Below are 24,682 nucleotides of genomic sequence, written 5' to 3'. Positions count from 1 at the left end.
TTCGTACATTTGGTGAAGAAAACATGTAGTGAATGAAGACTTTCACTCATGGGTGAAGCCATCCATTTTGATCTGTCTGTTGATCTGTTGTGTCGATTTGTCAGCAGTATCAGCCAACCAAAAATACTAGGCGTGGGTACACTCATTTAAAGTAAACGTATGGTTGCTTTGTGAACATCGAAATATCTAAGGCAGAAAATATTTGAGAGGAATTAATTTTAAAAAATTCCATGAAGTAATTTTTCATTCCAAAAACAATGTTGGTAGCTAAACACCGACTCTCACCCGCAGGGCAGATAGCCAAGAACGGTGGAACAGGTTGAGGTGACCGGGGAAGGACACATGTCTGTGTTTCTCCAGAAAAATATCTGACAGGGTGAGGAAACGTAACACGTTTTTCCCAACGGGTGTGATAGCGAAAGGAAAGCCTTTACAGAAGTGTATCTCTTCGCTCTAATGAACATGTATGGCTTTCTGAGATTTCTAGATAGAACCAAAAGTACTAAATTGCTGGTGTGGTATCGGACTAGTGTGTTTTCAGCATCAATACGATGAAAAACGTCCTTGGGACTCTGAAAGCAAGGTGAAAATATGTTGCATGTTTTTCCACAAAAACCAAAAGCCTTTCAGTCCACATACCACAAAGTTAGCCATCAGTTTTCTTTAGTTAATGCCGGTTCAATAAAAATATTGCTCTGAGCACAAGTAGAAAACCGCTTGTATTCATTGTTTTTGCGTGTGTATGGTCATTTAATAAAGATGGTTTTCTGATCTCTGTAACTCGAACTAGCACTTTTACTACGTCATCTTTCCGTCTACCGCCATATCGCTTTCTGAATTTGTCTCTAGAATGCCGCTGACTTATCTTTTATATTACTCACTTGAATAGGGGGGGTCTTTGATCGAGAAATGATAAAACAAATACTACGGCTGCCGAAAAAATGCCGAGGGTATGCGTGACACACACCAGCTCAAAACCACATCAATTTCGATCCAAATTCAAGGAAAGTGCAAAGGTTAATTCCCTATAAAAAATCAAGACGTCCAATTTTCTATCCCGCTTATTTCAGCCCAGCAGGTACCTATCTGGGATAACGACTTTGTGGGTTTGGTGTAGCGCTCCTCGAAGCTAAACCTTTGAAGAGGAACAAACGGCGTACACGGACTGAGAAATGCCATACAAAACTGCCGTGCGATGAAAACTGCGATGGATTTTAGCTATACCTCGTAGGGTATTACTCCATAAAGAACACAAAGTCAAGATAAGTGGAGGCCGTAACATTTGCCCTAGCATTCGCACACATAGAAATACGACTAAGGAGACTCCACAAAAAAAACTAACAACAAGCAAGTATGCTACCACTTCGCTTTTCGGAATACCACAAATGGCAGCAAACGTACTGTGCACAGTCAAGACAGGAAACAAAACAAACTGACATAGACCTTCGTCACAAGAGATTTGTGGAAAACGGAGAGGCTAGCGAAAATGCGCGTCGGTTCAAAAACCGATTTGATAGCAACAGGCGGTTCTTTAACCTTATCTTTGGTTGATGCGCAGGCACAAAACCAATTGGTCTAGCAAAGCCGTCTCGTCACAAAACGCTAATCGCTCTTACCAAACTAAGTCTTACCAAAACTTTCAACTGTACCTTCATATGCTCCTGAAAACAGCTCTCACAAATTCCAACCTACAGGAACGCTCTTACACTAAAGTAGTTCTGAAGGTGTTGCAATACAAATTGACTTACAGACACAAAAATATTTTTTTTATGGCTCGAGGCCACAGTCTTGAAGTAGGGAGTTTATATTGGCCGGCCTTGGCTGCCTCACAAACGTAGTGCCACAACGCGGCCAACGTATCTTGGTGCTGATAACTTGACCTGATCAGTCCTCATTGGAGAGGTCCCAGGCCAGACGATATTTTGCGCGAATCCGATTTAGCGCACCTCAGTCCCATACAAGATTCAGGATTGTTAGTGACGTCTGTTTTGCACTTCCGATGGTGTGGGAGCAGTTCTGAAGGTGTTGCAATACAAATTGCAATAGAGCCAGACAGACAAATATTTTTATTAGAGATTGCTCGAGGCCAGTCTTGAACTAGGGGGTTAATTTGGCCGGCCATGGCTGCCTCACAAACATAGTGCCACAACGCGGTTAACATATCTTGGTGCCAATAACCTGGCCTGATCACTCCTCATAGAAGAGGACCCAGGCCGGACGATATTTTGCGCGAAACTGACCTAGTGCACTACGGTCCCAAACATGATGCAGGATGGTTGGGGTAACGTCTGTTTTGCCGGCGAAGTATCGCACTGCTGTAGGGCATACAGACAGACCACAGAAACAAGTTGAGATGTGGAATGCAGCTTTGGCAAGCTCAAGGCTTGAAGACCAGCTGAACCTGTTAAAACAGGCTATAAAAAAGTTCAGGCGAAGTCACGGGTTAAACTAGATATCCGTCCAGCCGGGACAATAAAAGTTGTTTCTGTTGTAATTAACGTTTTTTTCCTACATTTCTTCTGTCTTTTCGACGTAGCACCTAAATTCCACAACCTCGTGTTGTATTTGTAAGCGCTGGTCCTATCCTCCCGATTTCCAATTATCGTTAAACTGTCGGGCATGATGTTTCAAGCGGTTTTCTTATTTGTAAATTATCAGCTCTGAAGTCCTCATCACGAAGTGGGTTCACGATGGATGTTTTGTGTTCTTTTATTGGCTGAAGCCCCCCCCAGTGCGCACGGCTACAAAGAACTCGATATACGTTCACCACCCAGCAGTAATCTCACACCACAGCTCTTTCTCGCGATTTACATAGTCGATGACCTGCTCAAAACCTTATTAGCTCAAAACATAATTATTGATCACTTTCTCGTATTTCTATTCTAACGTCGACTTAGATTTGGAAGTGCGGTATATTATGTGCTCTTTTAAGATGTTATTCCGATTCACTTTACAAATTTTTCGCATGTACTCGTAACCCTGATATTTTCTTCTTGGGTTCCACGGAACCCTTAGTGTATCCTGTAACTAGGTTCTAAGAAAGTGATAGTAACCTTTCTTCTCGTCCAATGGAGGAGTATGGTCCGAATACGTGTTATTTACGTCCTTGAAGAGCCTTGCGCTATTCGCGTGCGACCAGTAATTTCAATTGTTCCATCACAGCGTTGGGTTCTTCTGAAGCCTCCACATCACTGGGTTCTGCTCTTCAGTGCAACAATTATTTGCCAACCGATTTATACATTGTGGCAGAGCTCTCCTTTCAAGTGGTGGAAACAAAGATACTCCGTGACATGGACCTTGGTATACATACCAGAAATGAGATGCTCTCCTGCGAACCTAAGCTGCTGAGAAATTAATCGATTCCGAGGTAAAATCTTCCACCTCTAGTATTAAAAACAGTGGTATGTCACGCCTTGCAATAGTGCCGTTCCTAATGACTTCGGCATATTTTGGTAGGCCCAAAGGAATTGTAGCCACCTCCATTGCTTTTTTGCGTTTACTGATGATTGGATTGCCTGAATCAACCAGTATTACCCTGATATTCTTATCTCGTTTCCACTATTGGTTAACCCTTTTGTTCAGCTTGCCTCCCTAGCCATTAGTTCCCTATTTCTGCCAATACTTACGCCATTTTTATTATGTTGCACCATGTTCCGCTTGCTCGTTTCCAAGTGAACCTTTTCTTTGAAACACCCATTTTCTGTCCCTTCTAGTGCTTCAATAAATTATAAAAGGTAAACCAACTAAGTTTATGTTAAAAATCATCCAGTTACAGACAGCTGTTGTATGGTGTCACCTCATATGCAATAACAAAAATGTTCTTTGCAAGAAATAGCTTTTATATCCTAGCTTTTCGATACACCTTTGCGCATTTCTGATAAGTGTTTTTGTTCTCCCTGTGCTGTACAGAGAAATACACTAGCTTGTCAGTGACATTGCACTGACATTTTTCATGGCATTTTCCCTGACATTGCACTGTCTACCAGTTCGCTTATCAGACAACAATTTTGTATACACGTCCCATCCAGCAACAGAAGGAAGAAAGAGAACAAAGAAAATAGTTACAATTTCTCTTCAACGTAGCATAACCCCGCACGGGGCACCTTGAGTAATCTTGGTGACGGTACTGGCGATACCGCGGACCCCGAGCCCCCCAACATAAGCTGTGACCTACCGTGGTGATGTGTTTTTAAGGTGTGGTAATCCGGCAATAGTGGCGGTGGACAATCCCACGCGATGGACATGTACCGGCGGAGTATGAAGATGTGGCGCGAGATGAGATAGGATGGAACATGGCGGACTCGGCAGGGCTAAGTGTGTGCAGCCGGATCGGCTGAGCAGTGGACCTTGGCGGAGCGGGACTCCCAGTGAAGGTGTGATTGAGGGGGCTCAGTGTCTTTCTGGGGAACCGCGGCCGGGTGCAAGAACCCCGGTACCACATTTGGCGCCCAACGTAGGGCTGTGCGCTTGCACATTTCTTACGCAAGCAGAAGGTGTCGGCGCCCTGAACGTGGGGCCGGCCGTGGTTTCTGGGAAGGGCATTGTGGTCTTCTTCCTTGTTTTGGTGTTCCGCGGTGGGCATTTTTCGGGGCGAATTACGTTGGCGTTTTTGTGTGGCTCTCGGGATTTTTCGGTAGCCCTCCTCGTGATTTGAGGCGCCTTTGTAGTGGCTTCTGTTGTTTATAACCATTTTTTCTTCCCGCGTTCGCTTCACGGCGCGCGAGAGCATTTCTTCCCAGGGACATGCCTGGCCGTGGAGCGTCTACCCGTCGGCGCCCCTTGGTTGCTCCGCGTGAGCCCGCAAGGGAATCGGACGCCACTGGGCTCGTCGGCGTGCTTCGCCCGATCATGGACCTCTGCGAGAACCTCACGAACCGGCTGGCGGGTCTCGGGCTAGAAAGCGGTGTGTCCGAGCATGGGCCATCGTTCCAGCCGAGCATTGCGGTGCCACGGTTAACGGGCTACGATGACCGCAAGACCGTGGCGGACTTCCTGAGTGATCTCAATGTTTACAAGACGGCGTCGGGTGCTTCGGACGAGTTCGTGTTGACCCGTGTCCTGCCGGTTGCCCTGGAGGCATCGGCTGGTCGTTGGTGGCGCCTCCAGACCCCGTTCGCGTCCTGGGCTGACTTCGAGGCACGCTTCCGCGAGGAGTTCTTGCCTCCCAACTACGACTACCGCATCCGCCGTGAGCTGGAGGCACGCACGCAGCACCCGCGCGAAGGCTTGCTCGAATATATTCGAGCTATCCAGGAGCTCTTCAAGCGAGCTATCCCGGGTGCGTCTGACGCGGAAATGGTGAAGCACGTCTTGCGGCGTTGCCATCCGCGCTTCCGACCTTTCCTGCACGGTCGTGATTACTCCAGTTTGGAGGAGATGGCGCGATCAGCTCGAGCAATCGAGGACGCTCTGATATCAGAGCTGAGTTATGTACCCCCTCCGCCAGTAGGGGAGGCACTTGAGCCAGCTTGCGCATGGAGAGACACCTATGAGACTTCGCCACAGCGAAGTCCACAGCCGCGTACGGCAGCGGCGGGCTTGAATTCCCCCCGCGCACGAGGTCCTTCTGCCATTGGCGACAGGCAGTTGGAGCGCGGAAGATCACTAGATGGTGCAGCCCACGGCGGGAACTCCCCGCAGCGGTTAGAGCCAGGGTTCCTGCGTTGGGAAAACAGGCCCTCTTTACTGGCAGGCTCACCGCTCCCCGACCCGAGTCTCTCCCTTGGGGGTCGGCAACGAAATCCTCTGAACTCCAGAGGTCCTTCTCGTCCGGTCGTCGAGACGGGAGGTTCGCGGGGCTACGTGCGCAACGAAAATCAAGCTGGCGGCTGTTACCGATGTGGACAGCCAGGACACGTCCGTCGTGAGTGTCCCCGTGTGATGGCTGGTCGCCGAAATACAAATAGCCATCGAGATGAAGGAATGCAGCCCGAGGCAATGATGGTGACTAACCCATCGCTGAGTGGCCCAGAATTGGCTAGTGGCGAGGACTGGTGCTTTTTACCCACTGCTTGCCGTGTTGAAGCGCGCAACAGCCCATAGCACCACATGTTTCTGTTCACGTTCTTGGAACGGATGTTTCTGCATTGGTTGATACCGGCGGCAGTTTGTCGCTCATTGGTGATACCGTCTTTGAACTTTGCCGAGCACGTGGTGTTGAGTTGCGCAAATGCGGCACCCGGTTGCAAGTGGCCAATGGTGCTGTGGTTGAAGCGCGTGGGGCTGTGCGCTTGCACATTTCTTACGCAAGCAGAAGGTGTCGGCAGCGCTTTACGTACTGCCCTGGCTTGGAGATACCCATGATTTTGGGCCGGGATTTCATTATTCGCGAGGGCCTACTGCTTGACTTGGCGGGAGGTGGTTACAGATTGGGCAATGATGCAGAATTGATACCTTTTCTGGCGTCAACGCATATCTGTACCGTGCCAATGTCAGCCGCAGTCGCAACGAAATCCGTGTTGCCTGAGCGAATCAGGCAGTTGCTTGAGGAGTGTCCTTGCAGTGACTATGAGAGGGAGCAGCTCGCCTATGTGCTGGAGTCGTTTGCTTAAATGTTCACGGAGGCCCCTGGGCGGAGAACAGTCCTTCAACATCGCATTGACACGGGAGACGCCCCTCCTTGGAGCTGCAATCCACGGCCGCTCAGCATCCAGAAGAAGGCGAAACTGGATGTCGCCCTTGACGAGATGCTGAACATGGGGGTTGTGCGGCCGTCGCAGAGCGCCCATGCATCTCCAGTCGTGTTGGCGCCAAAAAAGGACGGCAGTGTGCGTCTCTGCGTGGACTACCGTCGTCTCAACGACGTAACTGTAAGAGACGCATATGCTTTTCCTGCCGTAGAATCCATCATTTCCTCGCTTGGTGGTGACCGCGTGTTTACCACTCTAGATTGCTCACGCGGCTTTTTGCAAATTGAAATGCACCCTGATGATATTCCTAAAACAGCTTTCACATGCTACAGGGGTCTTTTCGAGTTTGTGCGCATGCCGTTTGGGCTAAAGAACTCCCCGAGCTCGTTTCAAAGATTAATGGACATCGTCCTTGACGATGTACGTTATAAGTACGCAATGGCCTATATGGATGACGTCGTCGTCTTTTCGCGCACCTTTGAGGAGCATCTCGTGCATCTCAGAGACGTGCTCGACCGCATGAAACGCGCCCGCCTCACCATCAATCCCAAAAAGGTTCAACTAGCGTCAAGCAAGGTTGACTTGCTCGGCTTTGTCGTGGACAACGGAGAGCTTCGTCCTAAAGATGCCAAACTGAAAGCAATTACAGACTAACCGTGCCCGCGGGACGTTAAGAGCTTGCAGCGCTTCTTGGGCATGATAGCTTTTTACCGTAGCTTCATCCCTCATTGTGCGGAGCTGTCACGTCCGCTAAACCAGCTACTACGGAAAGGCGTGAAATGGCAATGGAACGAGGCTGAACAGCAAGCTTTTGAAGCACTGTCTCGCGCAATCGCGGAAACAGCAGGGTTAAGGATACCAGACATTAACAAACAATTTGTCTTGCAGACCGATGCTAGCGACTATGGACTGGGCGCAGTGCTGATGCAGGAGTTTGAGGGCGTTCTCCGTCCGGTCGCATTTGCTAGCCATACGCTCACTCCGGCTGAGCGCAATTACACAGTCACAGAACGTGAGTGTCTAGCAATTGTGTTTGCACTAAAGAAATTTCACATGTATCTTGACGGTGCCTCTTTCACCATTCAGACAGACCACATGGCATTAACGTGGCTGCAGCGTTTGCAGAACCCTGCTGGTCGTCTTGCGCGCTGGGTGCTTGCGCTTCAGCGCTACGATTTTACTATCCAGCACAGGAAGGGTTCGCAGAACCAAGTCGCTGACGCGCTATCGCGCGCGCCCCTGCCGCCATCTTCGCACGCGGAAGCGCCGGCGCTGGTGGCTGCAGTGGAGGCTGACGCACGCTGGGGTACGCTGGTGAGCAGGGCAGATCTTCTCGCGGCGCAACGTGCCGACGGACTCTGCCGTAAAATCATTGAGCACGTCGGGGCACAGGGCGCAGCTCCCACCAGCAACAGCGGTGAGTTTGATACATATGTGTTGGCGGAAGACGGTCTCCTGCTACGGTATATCCCGCAGGACGATGACGAAGCTAATTCCCCATTCCGCGCTGTTGTACCGCGTAAGCTTCGGAGGGCTTTCATCCGTTACTTTCATGATTCGGCTCTGGCTGGACACAGCTCTGGCAGCAAAACTTATGAGAAGTTATGTCGGACTGTCACGTGGCCGGGAATGAGGCAGGATGTGCTGCGGTACGCCAGGAGCTGTCACGTGTGTCAGACAGCGAAACCCCGAGTCGGTTGCCTGCCCGGATTGATGCAGTCTGTTGAGAGTAAGAGCCCCTGGCAAATCGTTGCTTACGATATCATGGGCCCTTACCCCCGCAGCCCCCGTGGGAATTGTTATTTGTTTGTGGTGGCGGACCATTTCACGAAGTGGGTAGAGCTGTTCCCGCTACGTACCGTCAATACACCGAATGTATGGAGGTGCCTAATGGAAGTGGTTTCGCGCTTTGGGTTCCACGCCCAGCTCATAACGGATAATGCTACGTATTTTACGAGCAAATTGTTTGAGGACAACTGCCGAGCTGTAGGCGTGAAACACAAACGTACGACCACCTATTACCCTCAGGCAAACATAACTGAGCGTGTGAATCGCAACCTCAAGGCGATGCTAATTGCTCATACGAAGCAACACAAGGATTGGGATGCTAAGCTGCCTGAGATTGCATTTGCCACTCGCACCACGGTGAATCGTTCAACCGGGTTTACGCCGGCTTATTTGAAGTACGGTCGGGAAATGCCATTTCCTCTTGACAGGAGACTTCCAGAAACGGAGGCGGGTTCTGGTCTGTCGCCCCATGCTGTGGCCGTCCGCCAGCGCCTGCGCGACGCGATACAGACTGCCCTGGAGCAGCTTGACGTTGCTCGTCTCCAGCAGGCGGAGCAGTACAACCGGGGCCGTCGGGATGTTCAGTTTGCGGTTGGCGACATGGTTCTCCGGCGCACTCATACACTGAGCGATGCCTCACGCAAGTTTGCCGCGTCGCTAGCCCCTAAATGGGAGGGCCCTTTTACCGTAAGCGAGAAGCTGTCTTCCATAACGTATCTTTTACGCCACAGCAGTACAGGTGAACATGCAGGCCCGGTTAATATAGCAGACCTTAAACAGTACCACGTGGACTGATCTGCTTTTGGCCGCAACGCCTCTTGTTTCTCAATGGCGTCTGCGCACCCGTCATGTTAACTTTCTATGGGATGTATCTATAGTATCCTTTTTAGGCATTTTTTTTGTTTAGGATTACCTATTCTTGGCCCTGAATTTGGATTGATCAGTACCACGTGATGCGCTTCTTTATTTTTTATTTTTCCCCCTGCTAGAATTGTGTTTCTTTCCGGGCGTTAATTTTTGCTTCTTTCGCGTCCAGAATCCATTTTGGCATTCGCTCCTGCTGCGCCCGCATTCACCGCCAACCCGTTTGGAGGACTTTCCCCACTGCCACATCCACATGTGCGTGGTGCACGACACGGTGGCATCCTGAGCTCCTGACTCCCTGGCCTTGGGGCTACCTTCTTGGCTCCACGGCTCTTGCTCTCCGGGCCGTGCCTGCTCTCTACTCTCCGCTGTGCTACCTTGGCCTGTGTGCTGTGGGTCTTGAACCGGACGTTTGGGTTTCCACTCGGTTCCACTCCGGCGCTGCGTACCTCTCGCCGGGAGGCCCTATCTGCTACCTCTGGTACTGTTGAACAGACCTTCTCGGTTCATGGGATTCCTCCAGTGGCGCCAACGATCCAGCGGCGTCCATGGCTGTTCCTGCGCTGATTTCATCCTGTGGCTGCTGTCCCGGAGGATGTCCCGAGTTCCAAGATTGCTCTAGACATCTCTTTCGTGGACTGTGACGTCATCTTGGTTCTCCGATGCGGATGCTTCGAGTTACTCTTTATCCATTGTCGTTTGGCTCCAGGACTGTGCGTCGGCCTTTTCTTCGGAGGGGGGGAGAGTGTGGTAATCCGGCAATAGTGGCGGTGGACAATCCCACGCGATGGACATGTACCGGCGAAGTATGAAGATGTGGCGCGAGATGAGATAGGATGGAACATGGCGGACTCGGCCGGGCTACGTGTTGCAGCCGGATCGGCTGAGCAGTGGACCTTGGCGGAGCGGGACTCCCAGTAAAGGTGTGATTGAGGGGGCTCAGTGTCTTTCTGGGGAACCGCGGCCGGGTGCAAGAACCCCGGTACCACAAAGGTGAAGGTTAGAAACCTCTAACGGTGGCTGTCGGAGCCTTGGTCAAGCTCCGGCCGATGGGCTCCCTGCCTGTCTACCAGGCAGGGAGCTCCGGGACCTCTTTGACTACCAGGGTAAGGTCAAAGAAGAAAGTACCCCCGTCTCCATGCTTTTTCCTATGCCATATGGATAATTCAACCCCCCCCCAGACGTGATCGGCCCCCGAAAAGGAGCCGCACCGAAGTTTCCTTTCCATCCCTTCCAACAATCCACATTCCAAAACCTGACAACTATCCTCCATTCTTGGTTATCGAGGCAGTTGACAAAACAAACCCTGTTTTTTCCATGTCCGTATTCTTGATCACTAAGTTCCTTGAAGGCATCCTCGGAAAATCGTTCGATGCTAAGAAACTCTGTACCGGTGAAGTCCTAGTCAATGTCAAGACGCAGCAACAAGCCACTAACCTCCTGTCGCAAACCTGCATGGCAGGTCTGGCCACCAGAGTCACTCCCCATCGTAGCCTCAACAGCTCTCAGGGTGTTATTTCGGAGACCGATTTCTTGAATAAGACCGAAGCTGATCTGTTGGAAGGCCTGAAAGATCAGGGTGTAACTGCAGTGAGGCGTATCAGCATCAGACGAGACAAGCAGGAAATCCCCACAAAGCATATAATCTTGACTTTCAACCGCTCCACACTTCCTGAATCCAATAAAGCAGGCTTCATCTCGTGCTCCGTCCGAGGTACTAATTCGTGCCGGGGCCAGCCAACCTGCGCTAAAGGTGCCCAACACCATCTCATTGATGACTGTTAATCCAATCAATTGCTGTGTGCCAATTGCCAAGGACGCAATAGCAATAGCAGGTCATGTGATTACGATGACATGCAAATACGACCCGTGAAGTACACGCTTGACATAATCAGCCCTGCCCTTGCACATGTGTACAATCTTGCTCTTTCAAACGGCGTTTTTCCAGACCGTATGAAAATGGCTAAAGTTAGCGTGATATTTAAAGGCGGCGATAAAAACGAGTTATCTAATTACAGGCCCATATCCGTCCTACCCGTGTTTTCTAAAGGCCTTGAAAAAATAATCACAGGAAGAATGACCACATTCTGCGAAAAACATAGTATAATTACCGATTCCCAATTTGGTTTTAAGAAAGGGTCTTCGACGGAATCAGCGCTACTGGCACAAAAAGAGTTAATTTTAACGTCGTTTGAAAATAAGCTGCTAACGCTAGCGGTGTTTGTAGACTTCTCAAAAGCTTTCGACCGGATTAACCATGTAACTCTGCTCACAAAACTTGAATATTACGGTTTCAGGGGTGTATTCTTAGATCTGCTACGAAGCTATCTGCAGTTTCGGAACCAGATTGTTGTTATTAATAATAAAATATCTGCTAGTAAACCTCTAAATTCAGGAGTACCCCAAGGAAGCATCCTTGGGCCATTACTGTTCATACTCTACATAAATGACATTGTGAATATTTCCACCTCTGCAAAATTTGTTATTTACGCGGATGACACTACATTATTCTTTACGGCAAAGGAACCTACACGATTGTTGCGTGATTCCAACGATGTGCTGGCAACGCTAAACGCCTGGAGCACAATCAATGCGTTACAAATTAACACCACAAAAACTAAAGCCGTGCTATTTAGGCCAAAAAATTCGCAAGCCTATATTGATGGTTGCCTGCACATCGGAGCATCTGCTGTGAGTACTGTGTCCCACTTTAAAAGTCTCGGTGTTTACTTTGAAGAGACCATGACCTGGAACAAACATGTTGAAAATGTAGTAGGTAAACTTTCGCGTTCTGCTGGGATTCTTACGAAGTTGCGGTTTTTCTTACCCCAAAAAATCAAGCTTTTGATTTACAACTCTCTTTTTTTCTCCCACCTCAATTACTGCTTACTTGTGTGGGGCAACACAACAAATGCCAACATTAGCAAACTCCATTTAATACAGAAGAAAGCTGTGCGAGCAGTAGCGAACTCGACGTATGATGCGCACACAGGACCACTCTTTGAAACTATGAATATCAGTCCCGTTACGCATTTATATAATGAAACACTAACTAAACGGTATCACAAAGAAAGAAAAAGATGCAGTTCTTTTTTACATATTGCAAACTTAACACCCCGCAGTCACAGCCATAATACACGTCATGCAGAACCATGGCTTGTTCCCATCCCGAGAACAAATTATGGCAAACAGCTGCTGTGTTATACTTTGCCTACTTTGCTAAACTCGGAATATAACCTGTGATTTGTAATTTTTGTTCCCTTTCGGTCTTCCTACATATTTATCTGTATTTTTCTGTATTTCGAACTACGTGATGTCAGTATTTTTCGATTCCTTAGGTGTCATGTCTTATCATTTTGTTTTTCTACCCTGCAGGTTGTCAGTATTAGTGTAATCTTGGGCGGGTGTATTTGTGTTTGCGTTTTTTGCCGCTAAATGCGGTGGTGCTGCGGTGTTGTTGCTAGCTGATTTTATTGTATAAACGCGAATTTTATGCATGCGCAGCTTGTGCTACAATTTGAATGTGCACTTTTACATGACCTGTACATTAAGGGGCACGGACCCCGTCAAGCCACTTTATTGGCTTTTTGTCCGTGCTCCCGGCATCTGTAAGTGTGTAGATGCCAAATAAACAGATTGATTAATTGATTGATTGATTGACCTCACGCTGCATATTCGCGAACCTGCGAGCGGTTCAAGCTTGAGAAAAAAATCATAAACATCAAGGTCACGGAAAACATCACCTTCCCAGAGGCGCGAAAGAGGTTCGCCTCTTTCCCCCTGGGGAGGTACGCCGACGCAGCTCGCCGGGGGGCGGAGCGGCGTCTTGTTTCGGCGGGGAGCTAGTACCGCGAGTCGGACTTAGTCCCGCCCCCGTACCCCCCTGGGTTGCCTCTGGCAGCCGAACCCGCCTCCGCACCCCTCACTGAGCCAGCAGCGGTTGTGGTGGCAACCTCTTCCGTCGGGACCGGTGCCGCTCCCGTCGCTGCCGCCCCATCGTCCAGTGCGTTGGAGAGTGCCATGGACACCTCGGGCCCCGCACCGGCTCCCACCGACACCGCACCGCCCGTGCCACTTCTGGTGCCTCCGATACCTGCGGCGGCGGCGGGTCAAACGAAGGGCCCTCGAAGGGGGGCCAAGTCCGGGGGGCCCGGTTCAACGGGCACACCCAGGACATCGGACGACGAGATGGACGTCGTGCCATTCTTGCCTGCAAAGCAGCGCAAGGATCGGCCTCTGACGTCCAAGCCTACAGAAAGGCCCAGAAAGCTCAATCCAAGAGTCACAGCCCGGAAAGACGAAACATAAACATATACACTCTAGTAGCTCTCTCTAAATAATGGGAAGAGACAATATTGTTCAATGGAACTACAGAGGCCTTCTGAGTAATCTTGACGACGTGTATGAGATTCTGCATATCAATCAGCCAAGTGTAATGTGTGTTCAGGAAACACATTTGAATTCTAAACACACAAATTTCTTGAATAGTTACCTCGTATACAGGAAAGACAGGGATGACTGCACACACTCTTCTGGTGGTGTGGCCATAATCGCCCGAAAATTCTTAGCATGCCACCCTGTCACATTGAATACCGTCCTTGAGGCTGTAGCAATACGCTTAATAATATTTAATAGGTTGATAACGGTATGCTCCATATACATTCCTCCTGATGTTACACTTTTGAGCTCTGACTTCGAGGCGCTGGTTGACCAGCTGCCCGAACCGTACATTCTAACAGGCGGCCTTAATGCTCACAATTCTCTTTTGGGCTCTTCTCGTACGGATGCCCGGGGTTGCCTGATAGAGATGTTTCTTAGATACTCTGGACCATGCGTTTTCAACAATAAACAGCCTACATATCATAACATTGGACACAACACATACTCCTGTCTTGACTTGGCTATTGGCTCCGCAGTTCTCTTGCCTCTCCTCGAGTGGGGTGTGGGAACTGACCCATATGGCAGTGACCACTTCCACACCTCACTTACATATATAGGTAAAGGCCCAAGCAGTTCACCTTCCCATAATAGGTTCAATGAAGCACGAGGTAACTGGAATACATTTACAGAGACATCCAAACTACACCACACATCCGTAGGACACCTACACGTTGAAGAAGCTACCCAACTCCTCACGGCGCACATCCTCGACGCCACCGAAAAGTCCATTCCCCACGCTTCTGGTGCCCCGTGCAACCAGCGGAGGCCGTGGTGGAATGAGGACTGTAGGCGGGCGCGAGAGGCCCAGAACAAGGCGTGGGGTATACTTCGTCGGTACCCCACGTCAGGAAACCTCCTCTTGTTCAAACGGGCCAACCTATTAGGAAAACGTGTGCGCCATGAGGCAAAACGAGAGAGTTGGCGTACATTCATAACATCAATAAACTCCTACACAGACACACGGAAAGTATGGACACGAATACGCAAACTCAAGGGACAACAAACACACAGCCTGCCTCTGGTCAGCACTACAGGGGACACACTCGAAGACCAAGCTGACACATTCGCACAACACTTCCAACACATTTCTAGTTCAGCACACTACACAAACACTTTCATGAAACACAAGCAAATGGCCAAAAACAAGCCCATACTAGATAACAATAGGTAAACATCTTCTTATAACTCAGAGTTTTCACTGCATGAGCTGAGGGCAGCTTTGAGCACGTGTAAACCCTCAGCTCCAGGCGCAGACATCATCACATACACAATGATACAACACCTGCACGCAGACACTCTTCTAACACTCTTGCACTTATATAACAATATATGGCTTTCGGGGCACATTCCAAACTCTTGGACGGAGGCTATAGTTGTAGCTTTCCTGAAGGAGGGAAAGGACCCGTCGTCCCCCTCAAGTTACCGTCCTATTGCCCTGACGAGCTGCCTGTGCAAGCTCTTCGAGAAGATGATAAATTGCTGGCTGGTGTACTTCCTTGAGTAGAACGGTATTTTCGAGAGCTACCAGGCAGGCTTCAGGGTGGGGCGATCGAGTAACGATCAACTGTTAGCTCTTGACTCGTACATCAAGGATGCCTTCGCGCATAAGCAGTATTGTGTAACTGTGTTTTTCACCTTGAGAAGGCATGCGACACCGCTTGGCATTATGGGATCCTAAGTGACCTCAAGTCATTCAGTGTTTCGGGTAACATGTTGAACGCTCTTGTCAGTTACTTGTCAGACAGAACGTTCCGAGTAAGAGTCGGTGGTGCACTCTCAAAGGTTCACGTGCAAGTATATGGCGTGCCACAAGGTGGCGTGTTGAGCTGCACTCTCTTCATAGTAAAAATGAACTCTCTTGGCAAGGCACTGCCACCTACAATCTCTTATTCCATGTAAGTAGATGACGTCCAGATATCGTATAAATCGTGCAATATGTCAACCTGCGAACGTCAAGTCCAGCTCTGTGTAAAGAAACTTGCCGGCTGGGCAGACCAGAATGGTTTTAAATTGAATCCTGTAAAAAGCTCCTGCGTTGTTCTCCAGGAAGCGCGGGGTCAATCCGGACCCAGACATTCATCTTAATGGCGTGTGGCTTCCTGTGAACAAGGAGCGCAAGTTCTTAAGTGTTGTGTTTGACCACAAACTCACATTCATTCACCCACATCAAGGAACTTAAAACTAAATGTCTCAAAACAATGAGTAACTCAAGGTTCTCTCCCACCAATCCTACGGTTCCGACAAAGAACTCCTGCTTCGCTTGTATACTGCTTTGCTTGGGTCTCGTTTAGACTATGGCAGTGTGGTGTATGGGTCGGCGACTAAGACAGCCTCGCGAATTCTGGACCCAGTGCGACACTTACGCCTTCGTCTTGCTTCGGGTGCTTTTCGCACTAGCCCTGCCGAGAGTCTTTATGTCGAGTGTGATAAGTGGAGCCTTGAGAACCAACGAACGTACATGGACTTGCTTTATGCTTTTAAAATTTCGTCGCTGAATAATCATCCTTTTTATCCTGTCTTTAACGATACATCAACATATCTGCTCTTTGTAAATAGCCCATCCGTTCCTCTGCCCTTTTCACTTAGGGTGACAGAGCGAGCCTCGGATCTGACCGCTTTGTTTTTAGATGTGTACAGGTCATCCTTTTCTAACAGTTTACCGCCTTGGCAAGTTCGCCCTGTGTCGTGCGACGTTTCTTTTATGAGACTTGACAAAAATCGTGTACCACGAGCTGCAATACTGCAGCACTTTCTGTCTCTGCAGTTTAAATACCCACTTGCAGAATTTTACAGTGACGCGTCTAAAACCTCCACTATGGTCTCCTGTGCTGCTCATGGTCGGAATTTCAGTGCAGCCAGAACCATGAGCGTCCACACAACAATTTGATTAGCAGAAGCATATGGAATTTTACTGATTGTACGACACATACTTGAAAATCAAATTCTGAAGTCTATCATCTACACAGATTTCTTGAGTGTTGTTCGCGCACTGTCATCGCATACACCCCCCAAAAACCACATAGTTAATCTTGTATTTAACACTATCATGTCTGTGTATGCGCAGAAGCATCAGCTGGTCCTCTGCTGGGTCCCAGGACACGCAGGGATCGCTGGGAACGAGTTGGCAGACAAGAGGGCCGCTGCAGCTGCACTCAGGAACACTGTAGACATTACAACGATACCCTACACAGACCTCCAGCCACACATAAGACAACACCTGCGCAGAACATGGCAAACACACTGGGATGAACAGACAGACAACAAACTACATGTAATAAAGCCACTCTTGGGACGGTACACAGCTGACTCACGCAACAGACACACGGAAGTCGCCTTGGGTAGGCTGCGGATAGGGCACACCAATGCAACGCACACGTATCTGCTGACGGGATCTTCTAGACCCCAGTGCAGCAGGCGCGGAGAGGCCCTATCCGTAGTTCACATACTAATCATATGCAAGGCACTTACCACAACACGACACAAACATTTCAGAGAACTCTACAGACACCATATCCCCCTACATCCATCGTTGTTTCTAGGTGACGATGCCATGGTTTTCGTGAAACGTGTGTTTGAGTATTTGTCAGAAGTCAAGTTTTTAAACCTCATTTCCTACCACGCATAATCAAATCTGGCCCTATACACCAGCCATCACCATTATCTTTAATTGATTTTACTATGTTCAGTTTACACGTTTTTTTACCTACCCTTTTTGTGGTAACCACTTCACTTCATTAAATAACCTTTCCTCTGGCGCTCTTTGCCCTTAGTCGGCCTTGCACCATAAAAACCCAACCATCATCATCATCATTCAACGTGGCATAACTGCAAGATTTTATGTGAGGTGTCTTTCGGCTACAGCAAGAATAATTTTGCAAAACGCTACTTCTAGTTATTCATATTCACAACTCAGATGCGACAAATATTTTTCACGGCTCCACGTGTCTAAAAACATAGCTCACAAAGAAAAGCGATCATTGCAAAAGATGCCGCGGGCCGGCATCCACAGGCGGTCATTCGGAGTGCGATTTCACTTATCAATTTCCGACGGTCTTCTTCCCAGATACCAAGGACTGCTTGCATCTTGTGAAGTAGGTTGGTAAGTTCGACTGGATCGGCAACTCTGCCCCGCCGTGGTTAATCGTATAACCAACGTTGTGCCTGCTATCTAAATGACTCAACCACTTTTATATAGAGTAAAAAACTCAGTTTTAATGGAACGGGATATGTCGGACCATGGATGTAACAAAGCTATCACAGTTTCGCTTAAAATTGGTATATATGCCCAGGCATTTGGAGCCTCGTTTTAACAAAGTTTAGGTTTTCGCGCAACGGGTATCACGAACCCGTTTTTTTCACAACCAGCATTTGCGAACCATTTTGGTACCCGTTAGTTCATCGTGTTATAGCGCGGCGGTTTAAGTAGCGTCACGGTTGCGTAATTAAAAGATGCGCTTGCTTGCGGCCGCACACACCAGCATGCTAAAATGGCTGCAAACGGCTTGCAAAACGATCGATGGTCCGCGCCTCCTGGGCTCCTGGTAGGGTGCCTGGATGTTCCTCCAGCCACTCTAGCAGGATGCTGAAAACCTGCTCTTGCGCGTCTTTGGCACTCCTAATGACGGCGAGGACGCACTTGAAATCACGGCAGCAGCTGAAAAAGTCTTCATTCGCCTTAAGAAAAGGCGCCTAAAATCGAGCAAGCACTTTTTCCCGGCGAAGTGAGCGGACAGCTTGTGTGCTGTTGAATGATCACGGATGAGCCATTTGGTGTGAATGAAGTAACAATTCTTTGGTTGTTTTTTTTGTTTTCTCGGAATGCTGGGAATTTCGCTCGTAAGCACATTCTCTCTCCCATGTAAATTATTGGTAGAAAGAGACATTGGATCTAACGAAGTAGGGGTTATAACGAAGTGATTATGATCCCCACTTCAGCTTCCTTGTTACAAGATTCGACTGCATCTCCAAATCATGTACTAAACGTTCCCTTAACGATAAAAACTTTGACCTGTTTGACGTGCATGTCATATTTGATATTTCTGATCCCTTCGGCACATAACACGTAAAGCGATCTCCGCACAGAGCACGGCATAGCAAGGTCGTTTACATAGTACAAGGTTTGCGAATCATCCACGCTTGTATCAAAAATAAGAGTTCTGCATATGTAGTGCGCGCAGAGTAAGGTGGTGGTGTGACAATGTCAGGAAGTGCAGAGAGAACATTTCTCGCAAAACACCATGGCTTCCCGCATGGGCGTTTTTGAAGGCTGATCCTTGGAATTTTAAATTACATTTCTTTGTCCGAGTTAGGGCACCTCAATGCACATGCCACAAAAAAAGTGACGCCACCTTCTAAAATTGCGACTTCGCTGCAGCAGCCTTGGCTGTGCGGCCACGGTTAAGACAACCGTGCCGGGGCTGACGTGCGCGCATGCGGGGTTTTTGTGTCAGTGCATTTGCACCCCTCTATTCTCCAGCTTTGGAGATTTATTTTCTTGCGTGTGTGCTTCGTAGTTCATATCTTTTTATACAGAGATTTGTTATCGGGGTCGATGAACCTATACCTTCTATTAGTGGCTAAGCCCCTTAGGGGCTCGCGCTGTTGGCGTCTCCTGTCGTCGTTGTTATTGTCTTCTCATGCAGTCACGGTACTAAAACACCAGGACACTCCTTTACGCTTCACGCTACAACGCTTTGTGCTTTAAAGATACCAGGCACTTACAGCAAAGCGGTACATTTCTACCTTAGATTCGTTTTACCTCCGTTCGCAAAAGCGCCGAGGCGCCAAGACTACACTCATACACTCCATGCTTACACCCCCCGACGTTTGACGTTATTGAAGATGGCCCGGGATATTTTTTCTCTCTCATTATGTGCTTATTCGCGTGCTCCCATCCTGGAACATTACCCCTAAGGACGAAGAACCTTTCCGCCTGCACATCCTAATATGTCTCGCGAAAACACGCGCATCTACCGACAGCTCCATGTAAACAAATTTCCAGATGGTTTTTCAGTACACTAAATACAACCGACGTCATATTTAAACAATTGTAAATTCGGCATACAGACATGCATTCTCCTTGTATATGTATATGTATATGCATGTATATGTACGTTCATACATGTTTGCAACATATACGAACACCAATGGCAGGACGAGTGGCTGTTCAATTAGGAAGACACATACGGGGCGGTTTTGAGACGAGGCTTTTGCCGCACTACCCTTTAAGGGTGCTGTCGCAAGCATTGGTGTCAACAGAAAACAACCGCATAAAAATAAATGAAAGTATGGGCACCGCCAGGACTCGTTCCTGGAACATATAAAAAAGAAAGTGAGTTCCCCTTTGTCTTACTATTGAGATACGAGCGTACACGGAACCGGCTGAGAAACACGGTGCAGTCACCGAGGGGACCTGTGGGTTTACGCCCCGTGTTCTTGCTGAATGCCATGTGAAAGTATCACGCGACCTCAAGCGCCACTTTGCACTCCGCCCAGGGCACGTCTAGTGGCTGCGTGCGCGTTTTCCGCATGCGCTAGGAGTTAGTAAAAAATAAAGGAAGCTAACAGCAGCGGAAGACATCTCACTTCTCCGCTGTCCCTGCGGCCTATCTTGTCGCCTCCATCGGCTGCCGCAGTGACGGAGGAGAAGTGAGATCATCTAACATCGGGTTTGAGCTTCCACAATTGAATAGCAAAAGAATTTCCACTCACGGCATTCACTAATACTACTCAACACATCACCATTCATGGATCGCGCATTTAATTAGCCTGAGCAAAGAATATCTATTTTAATCAATAATTAAGTATATTTCCCCTGTCTCTGGTGTCACTATTTTAGAGCCACGTGTGTAAATTCAGATGACGTCGCATGGGTAACTGTTGTGGGTGCACTTTACTACATTGCTTTCTAACTACCGTCGAAATGGTGGATTGTCGCGCTTTTTTTTACGCTGGCAAATAACGGGGGAAACTGAAATAAATTGAACATAATTATGATTGGATTCTTCTTAGGAGGTTCTAGAAGGAAGGTGAAAAGAGTGATTATTTGGAGGAAAATATTGGACCCAATTGTCTTTAGCAGACAATTTTTCGGACTGCAAATTTCATTATACATATTCACTCTAGCCATTTCAGGTTTTAGATCTAGGAGTATCACATATCCTCATGCACCACGATTGCGAACCTTCGATTCTGTAGATGCTTGATGTTTTGACTTTTTTTACCAAAAATATTGTGGAAACATCGTTCAGAAGTTGGCTAATGAAATACACGAGAAATAGTGAATTCCCCAATCAATCACGGTATTTTTCAGCGCAGACATAAGTGTACCTATGCGCGACTGCTGGCGTACAAAAAATGGGGCGAATCAATCAAAATGAAAGAATTCTGAGTGAAACCGATGGCGCACTGTGAAAATACAAATGCATCCCAATAGACCGATCTTCGACCGAAAATTGCTGATAAGATATCTGGACATAGAGAATGCCCATAAAACTGAGCTTGAATTGTGTAAAAACGGTTACTCTAAAAGCACGAAAAAGAAGTGTTTTGAAAAACAATCCACGCAGCCGTCGTGGAGAAGGTGTTAAATAGCAAACCCCTATCTCCTAAACCGCGTATCGCTTTAACTGTAGATCATTTCTTCATGTGTTCACGTCTTTTGCCAAAAAAACATCGCATCGGTTCGGTCCTCTCTAGTGGCTAGTGATTTCTGTCTTTGAAGTATTTACGATCGATTGCAAGCACCTTCAGCGGAAGTTGAACTAACAGTTAGTGAACGTTTTGACTCACTTCTGCCGCAAATTTTATGAAAAAAAGCTTTGGTCATTTTCTCAGCTTTTTTCAAAGCCCGTAAATTGTTCAATCTTTTCGTTTTTAAACTCAGGTATTTAAGAGGATCCGTACTTCATAGCACAGAGATTTAGGCACGTCCATACAGTTGAAGTGTTCACCAATGTGAGTGACGAATGACAATGCACCACGACGACGTGCAAATTGACGTGTAGAAAGTACTTTTTTTTAGCGAGGCGTGCATCGCACTCCGGTCTAAAAAGCAGAGGTGTACCGGTCTGCGAATACGCACGTAATACAGGCATATCTTTGTTACAAATTATGGCGTAATTCAACCTCAAAGCGAATCTTTTTCTTTCAGCTACCTGTCCAGCCATACCAGCGTGTGCCATACTTACTGCCACAGTATCTTCTCCGCGCTCATCTACTCCTCAATAACGAATCAATAAACAGTCCATACATCTAAGCACTCTAGCTTCAGAAACACCCAAAGAGAGTGAAACGTCGGAGTGCGCTGCAAAGGAAGTGAGCTGCCTTGCCGACAACTGACTGTCATACAGGAGGGCCAATCGCAAGCGTGCATTGGTAAATCAATACTTGCGGGGTAGCCTTCTAGCTTAAAGAACAACTTAGGCCGTTTTGTAATATTTTTGCTGTAACAAAAAAGACCGAGTTTATGATCAGTTGACATTTATGAAAGCTTTACCCGATACAGGACGGGCTATACTAGACAAGGTGCAAGGTTCAAGGAAAGACGTTCTGGAACACCAAACAATTACCTCGCCAGACAAGACTTTGAATAACTAATTTATTCTTGAATAAAACTCGGCGACGCTGCATAGGCGATGAGATGCGTCTCGGTGGAGGACTCAGAATAATTTTGGCCTCCTGGGAATCGTTATTTAGACTCGGACTTGGCAATCCTGTCTTAGTGTAAATACGGAAAGTTGCCAATGAATCTTCGACAACACTATAAATCTTAATTCCCCAGAAGGCCTATCGCCTCAACCCCAGGCCGCAGGCAGGCAAGCAATACAGATGGAGGTGCTAAGAATTTCTGGGTACGGTCAGGATTCATACATGTTGCTACGTTCAGCGCTGAAATACCTTCAAAAAAAGCTCAATTATCTGTTGGAAGATATGCGCTTTTAAGATGGAACATCATAGTTTGAGCCAGATGAAGCGGGTACGTGATGTATATAAAGTGCTCCCTATTGCAGATATTCTCTGATGTCACATCCATTCTGAAAACGTCAGCTACAGAAGAATTCTTGGTTCAAAGGGCTTAGCATGGAATATGGACGAATTTCGCAACCTTAAAAAGCGTGCAGCACCTATTGTCATTAGGGTAATGGAAAAGCACAAGTGTCAGGTGGCGCGGACTTACGCACTGATGTCAATCTATGAAGGCAGAACTATACCTAATCTTTACGTTTACGTTGAATTGGCAATGGATAAAGTGAATTCTCCTTTCTCAATCATCCTAGGGCCGTCAATGGAACACAACGGCAGTGACAGATAGGAAACAGTGTTGGGAGAAATTTTCGATCGATTAACTTCTTGGAATGAACGACGTGGAATGCTGTTTGGCTTCAAGGAAAGAAACCTGAGAAAAGACGATACATTTTTTCGTAAGAGCGCTATTAGTAAATGGAAATGAACAGCCCGAAGAGTTAAAAACATAGTTTTTTATACCCGGACTGCAGGCATGATAAAAGATGTTCAGTAATTGGCGAAGAGAATACGAGCAATCAAAGGACTATTCAAGCTGCATCTCTGCCGAAATCTGAGCGGAGAATTAGTGACGCCGGTATACAATGGGGCCTTAAACCCTCCTCTGTACAGACTAGGGCCGAGAAATTTAGAATACGGCGCCCGAAGAAATTTGCAGTATTGTAAGGTCTGCACGACAATATAGGCTTCAAAAACGATCATTTTAATACCGGGTGCTTAGAAGCCTTGCAGTCTTGAATTCGCTGCGTTGCAATGACCATGTCAATACCAGGAAAAATTTATCCAAAGCGGCTACAGCCATAACAGAGCGACCAATGGCATGGATGCAAGCGAATACTACAACCGTTTCATTAGGTGTTGCCTCCAAGTGTTTGCTGCTATTCACTTTCAAATGCTCCTTTCTTCCGGTGTTCAAGTGGGAACCTTACAACAACGGAAACGTATAATGCAAAAGTTAGGTTGGCGAAACAGTTGTTTAGGAGCAACACCCTAATGCAGTGGCACCGTTTCCGTACATTTCACTGCAAGAACATAGCTCGACCATTGCTAGCGCTGCAAGAAGTAATATAGGAAAAAGGGATCTTGTTCTGAAACACGTTAACCAGAATTACTACTATTTTTAAGGCAAAAGAAATGTAAGAAGCATGTAGTAGGTTTACCATAAATAATGTTTCCGGCACTTCTTATTAGTTTTATACCTTTCTGCTCGTTTTTCGCGTGTTTTGTAACGCCAATTACGCAACTCTACTAACCCCCAATGACACTCTACACGTGTGAGATTCTTTACAGCAATGCGAAAAAAAAAACATTTCTGGAGCTTTTCCTGGGGCAGCCGTGAACTTAGGAATAATTTCACGATTATCTGTATGCGTTTCTAGGATACTTTGGTCGCCATTAAGGACCTAGCATAAAAATATTGTATGCAGTGCGAGATGAACTAAATAACATTGATGGTGCAGGTTGATATCAGCAACAATATTTTAGGCAGATTCGTTTCGTAGGGGCAGTGTGGTATTCCGATTTATTCACAGAAACGCATTTAGGAATGCAAAATTTTGTGAACCGCGTCTTCTTTACGCCAGTACAATGAGTAGCGCCCTTACAGACCAGACTTCGTTTTCATCGAGGTAATTAAGAAGCTGTTGTGGCCGATTGCTAGCCTGTAGGCAAAGTTTGTTTGACTAAGCTAAATGAACCTTCGCATAAACTCGAAGCAAGGCAAGGATACGTACTTTAGCGGTTGTCTTTTCAGGTAGGCGGCGTAAAATTTAACTGGTGCCTGTGGCTGAACAAACGGTCAACGGTGATGTCCCGGAATGAACGCGCTTCGTCGAAATTTTGCCTAAACTGGTTGTTCCTTTGGGAAAATTTCGAACCAAACCTAAACACGACTTTCTTCTCCAAGAGTCAGGGCGGAACTACGCATAAAAGCGCGA

At 47.5% G+C, this 24,682-nt stretch overlaps 1 protein-coding gene across 1 annotated transcript in view; it reads left to right on the top strand.

Annotated features, from left to right (window-relative positions):
• The window catches only part of LOC144143271 (uncharacterized), a 199,043-nt gene that overhangs the window by 30,362 nt on the left and 143,999 nt on the right, over nt 1-24,682 (top strand). Inside the window, exon 2 of the mRNA XM_077675047.1 lies at nt 4,898-5,788. Within this exon, the coding sequence (XP_077531173.1) occupies nt 4,898-5,788 (891 nt within the window). The remainder of the gene's footprint in view (nt 1-4,897; nt 5,789-24,682) is intronic.

The sequence above is a fragment of the Haemaphysalis longicornis genome, unplaced genomic scaffold (genome assembly GCF_048455015.1).
Source record: "Haemaphysalis longicornis isolate Haplotype H1 unplaced genomic scaffold, Haemaphysalis longicornis Haplotype H1 scaffold_6, whole genome shotgun sequence".
In the NCBI taxonomy this organism is placed as follows: Eukaryota; Metazoa; Arthropoda; class Arachnida; order Ixodida; family Ixodidae; genus Haemaphysalis; species Haemaphysalis longicornis.
This window is presented reverse-complemented; position numbering and strand designations above follow the sequence as displayed.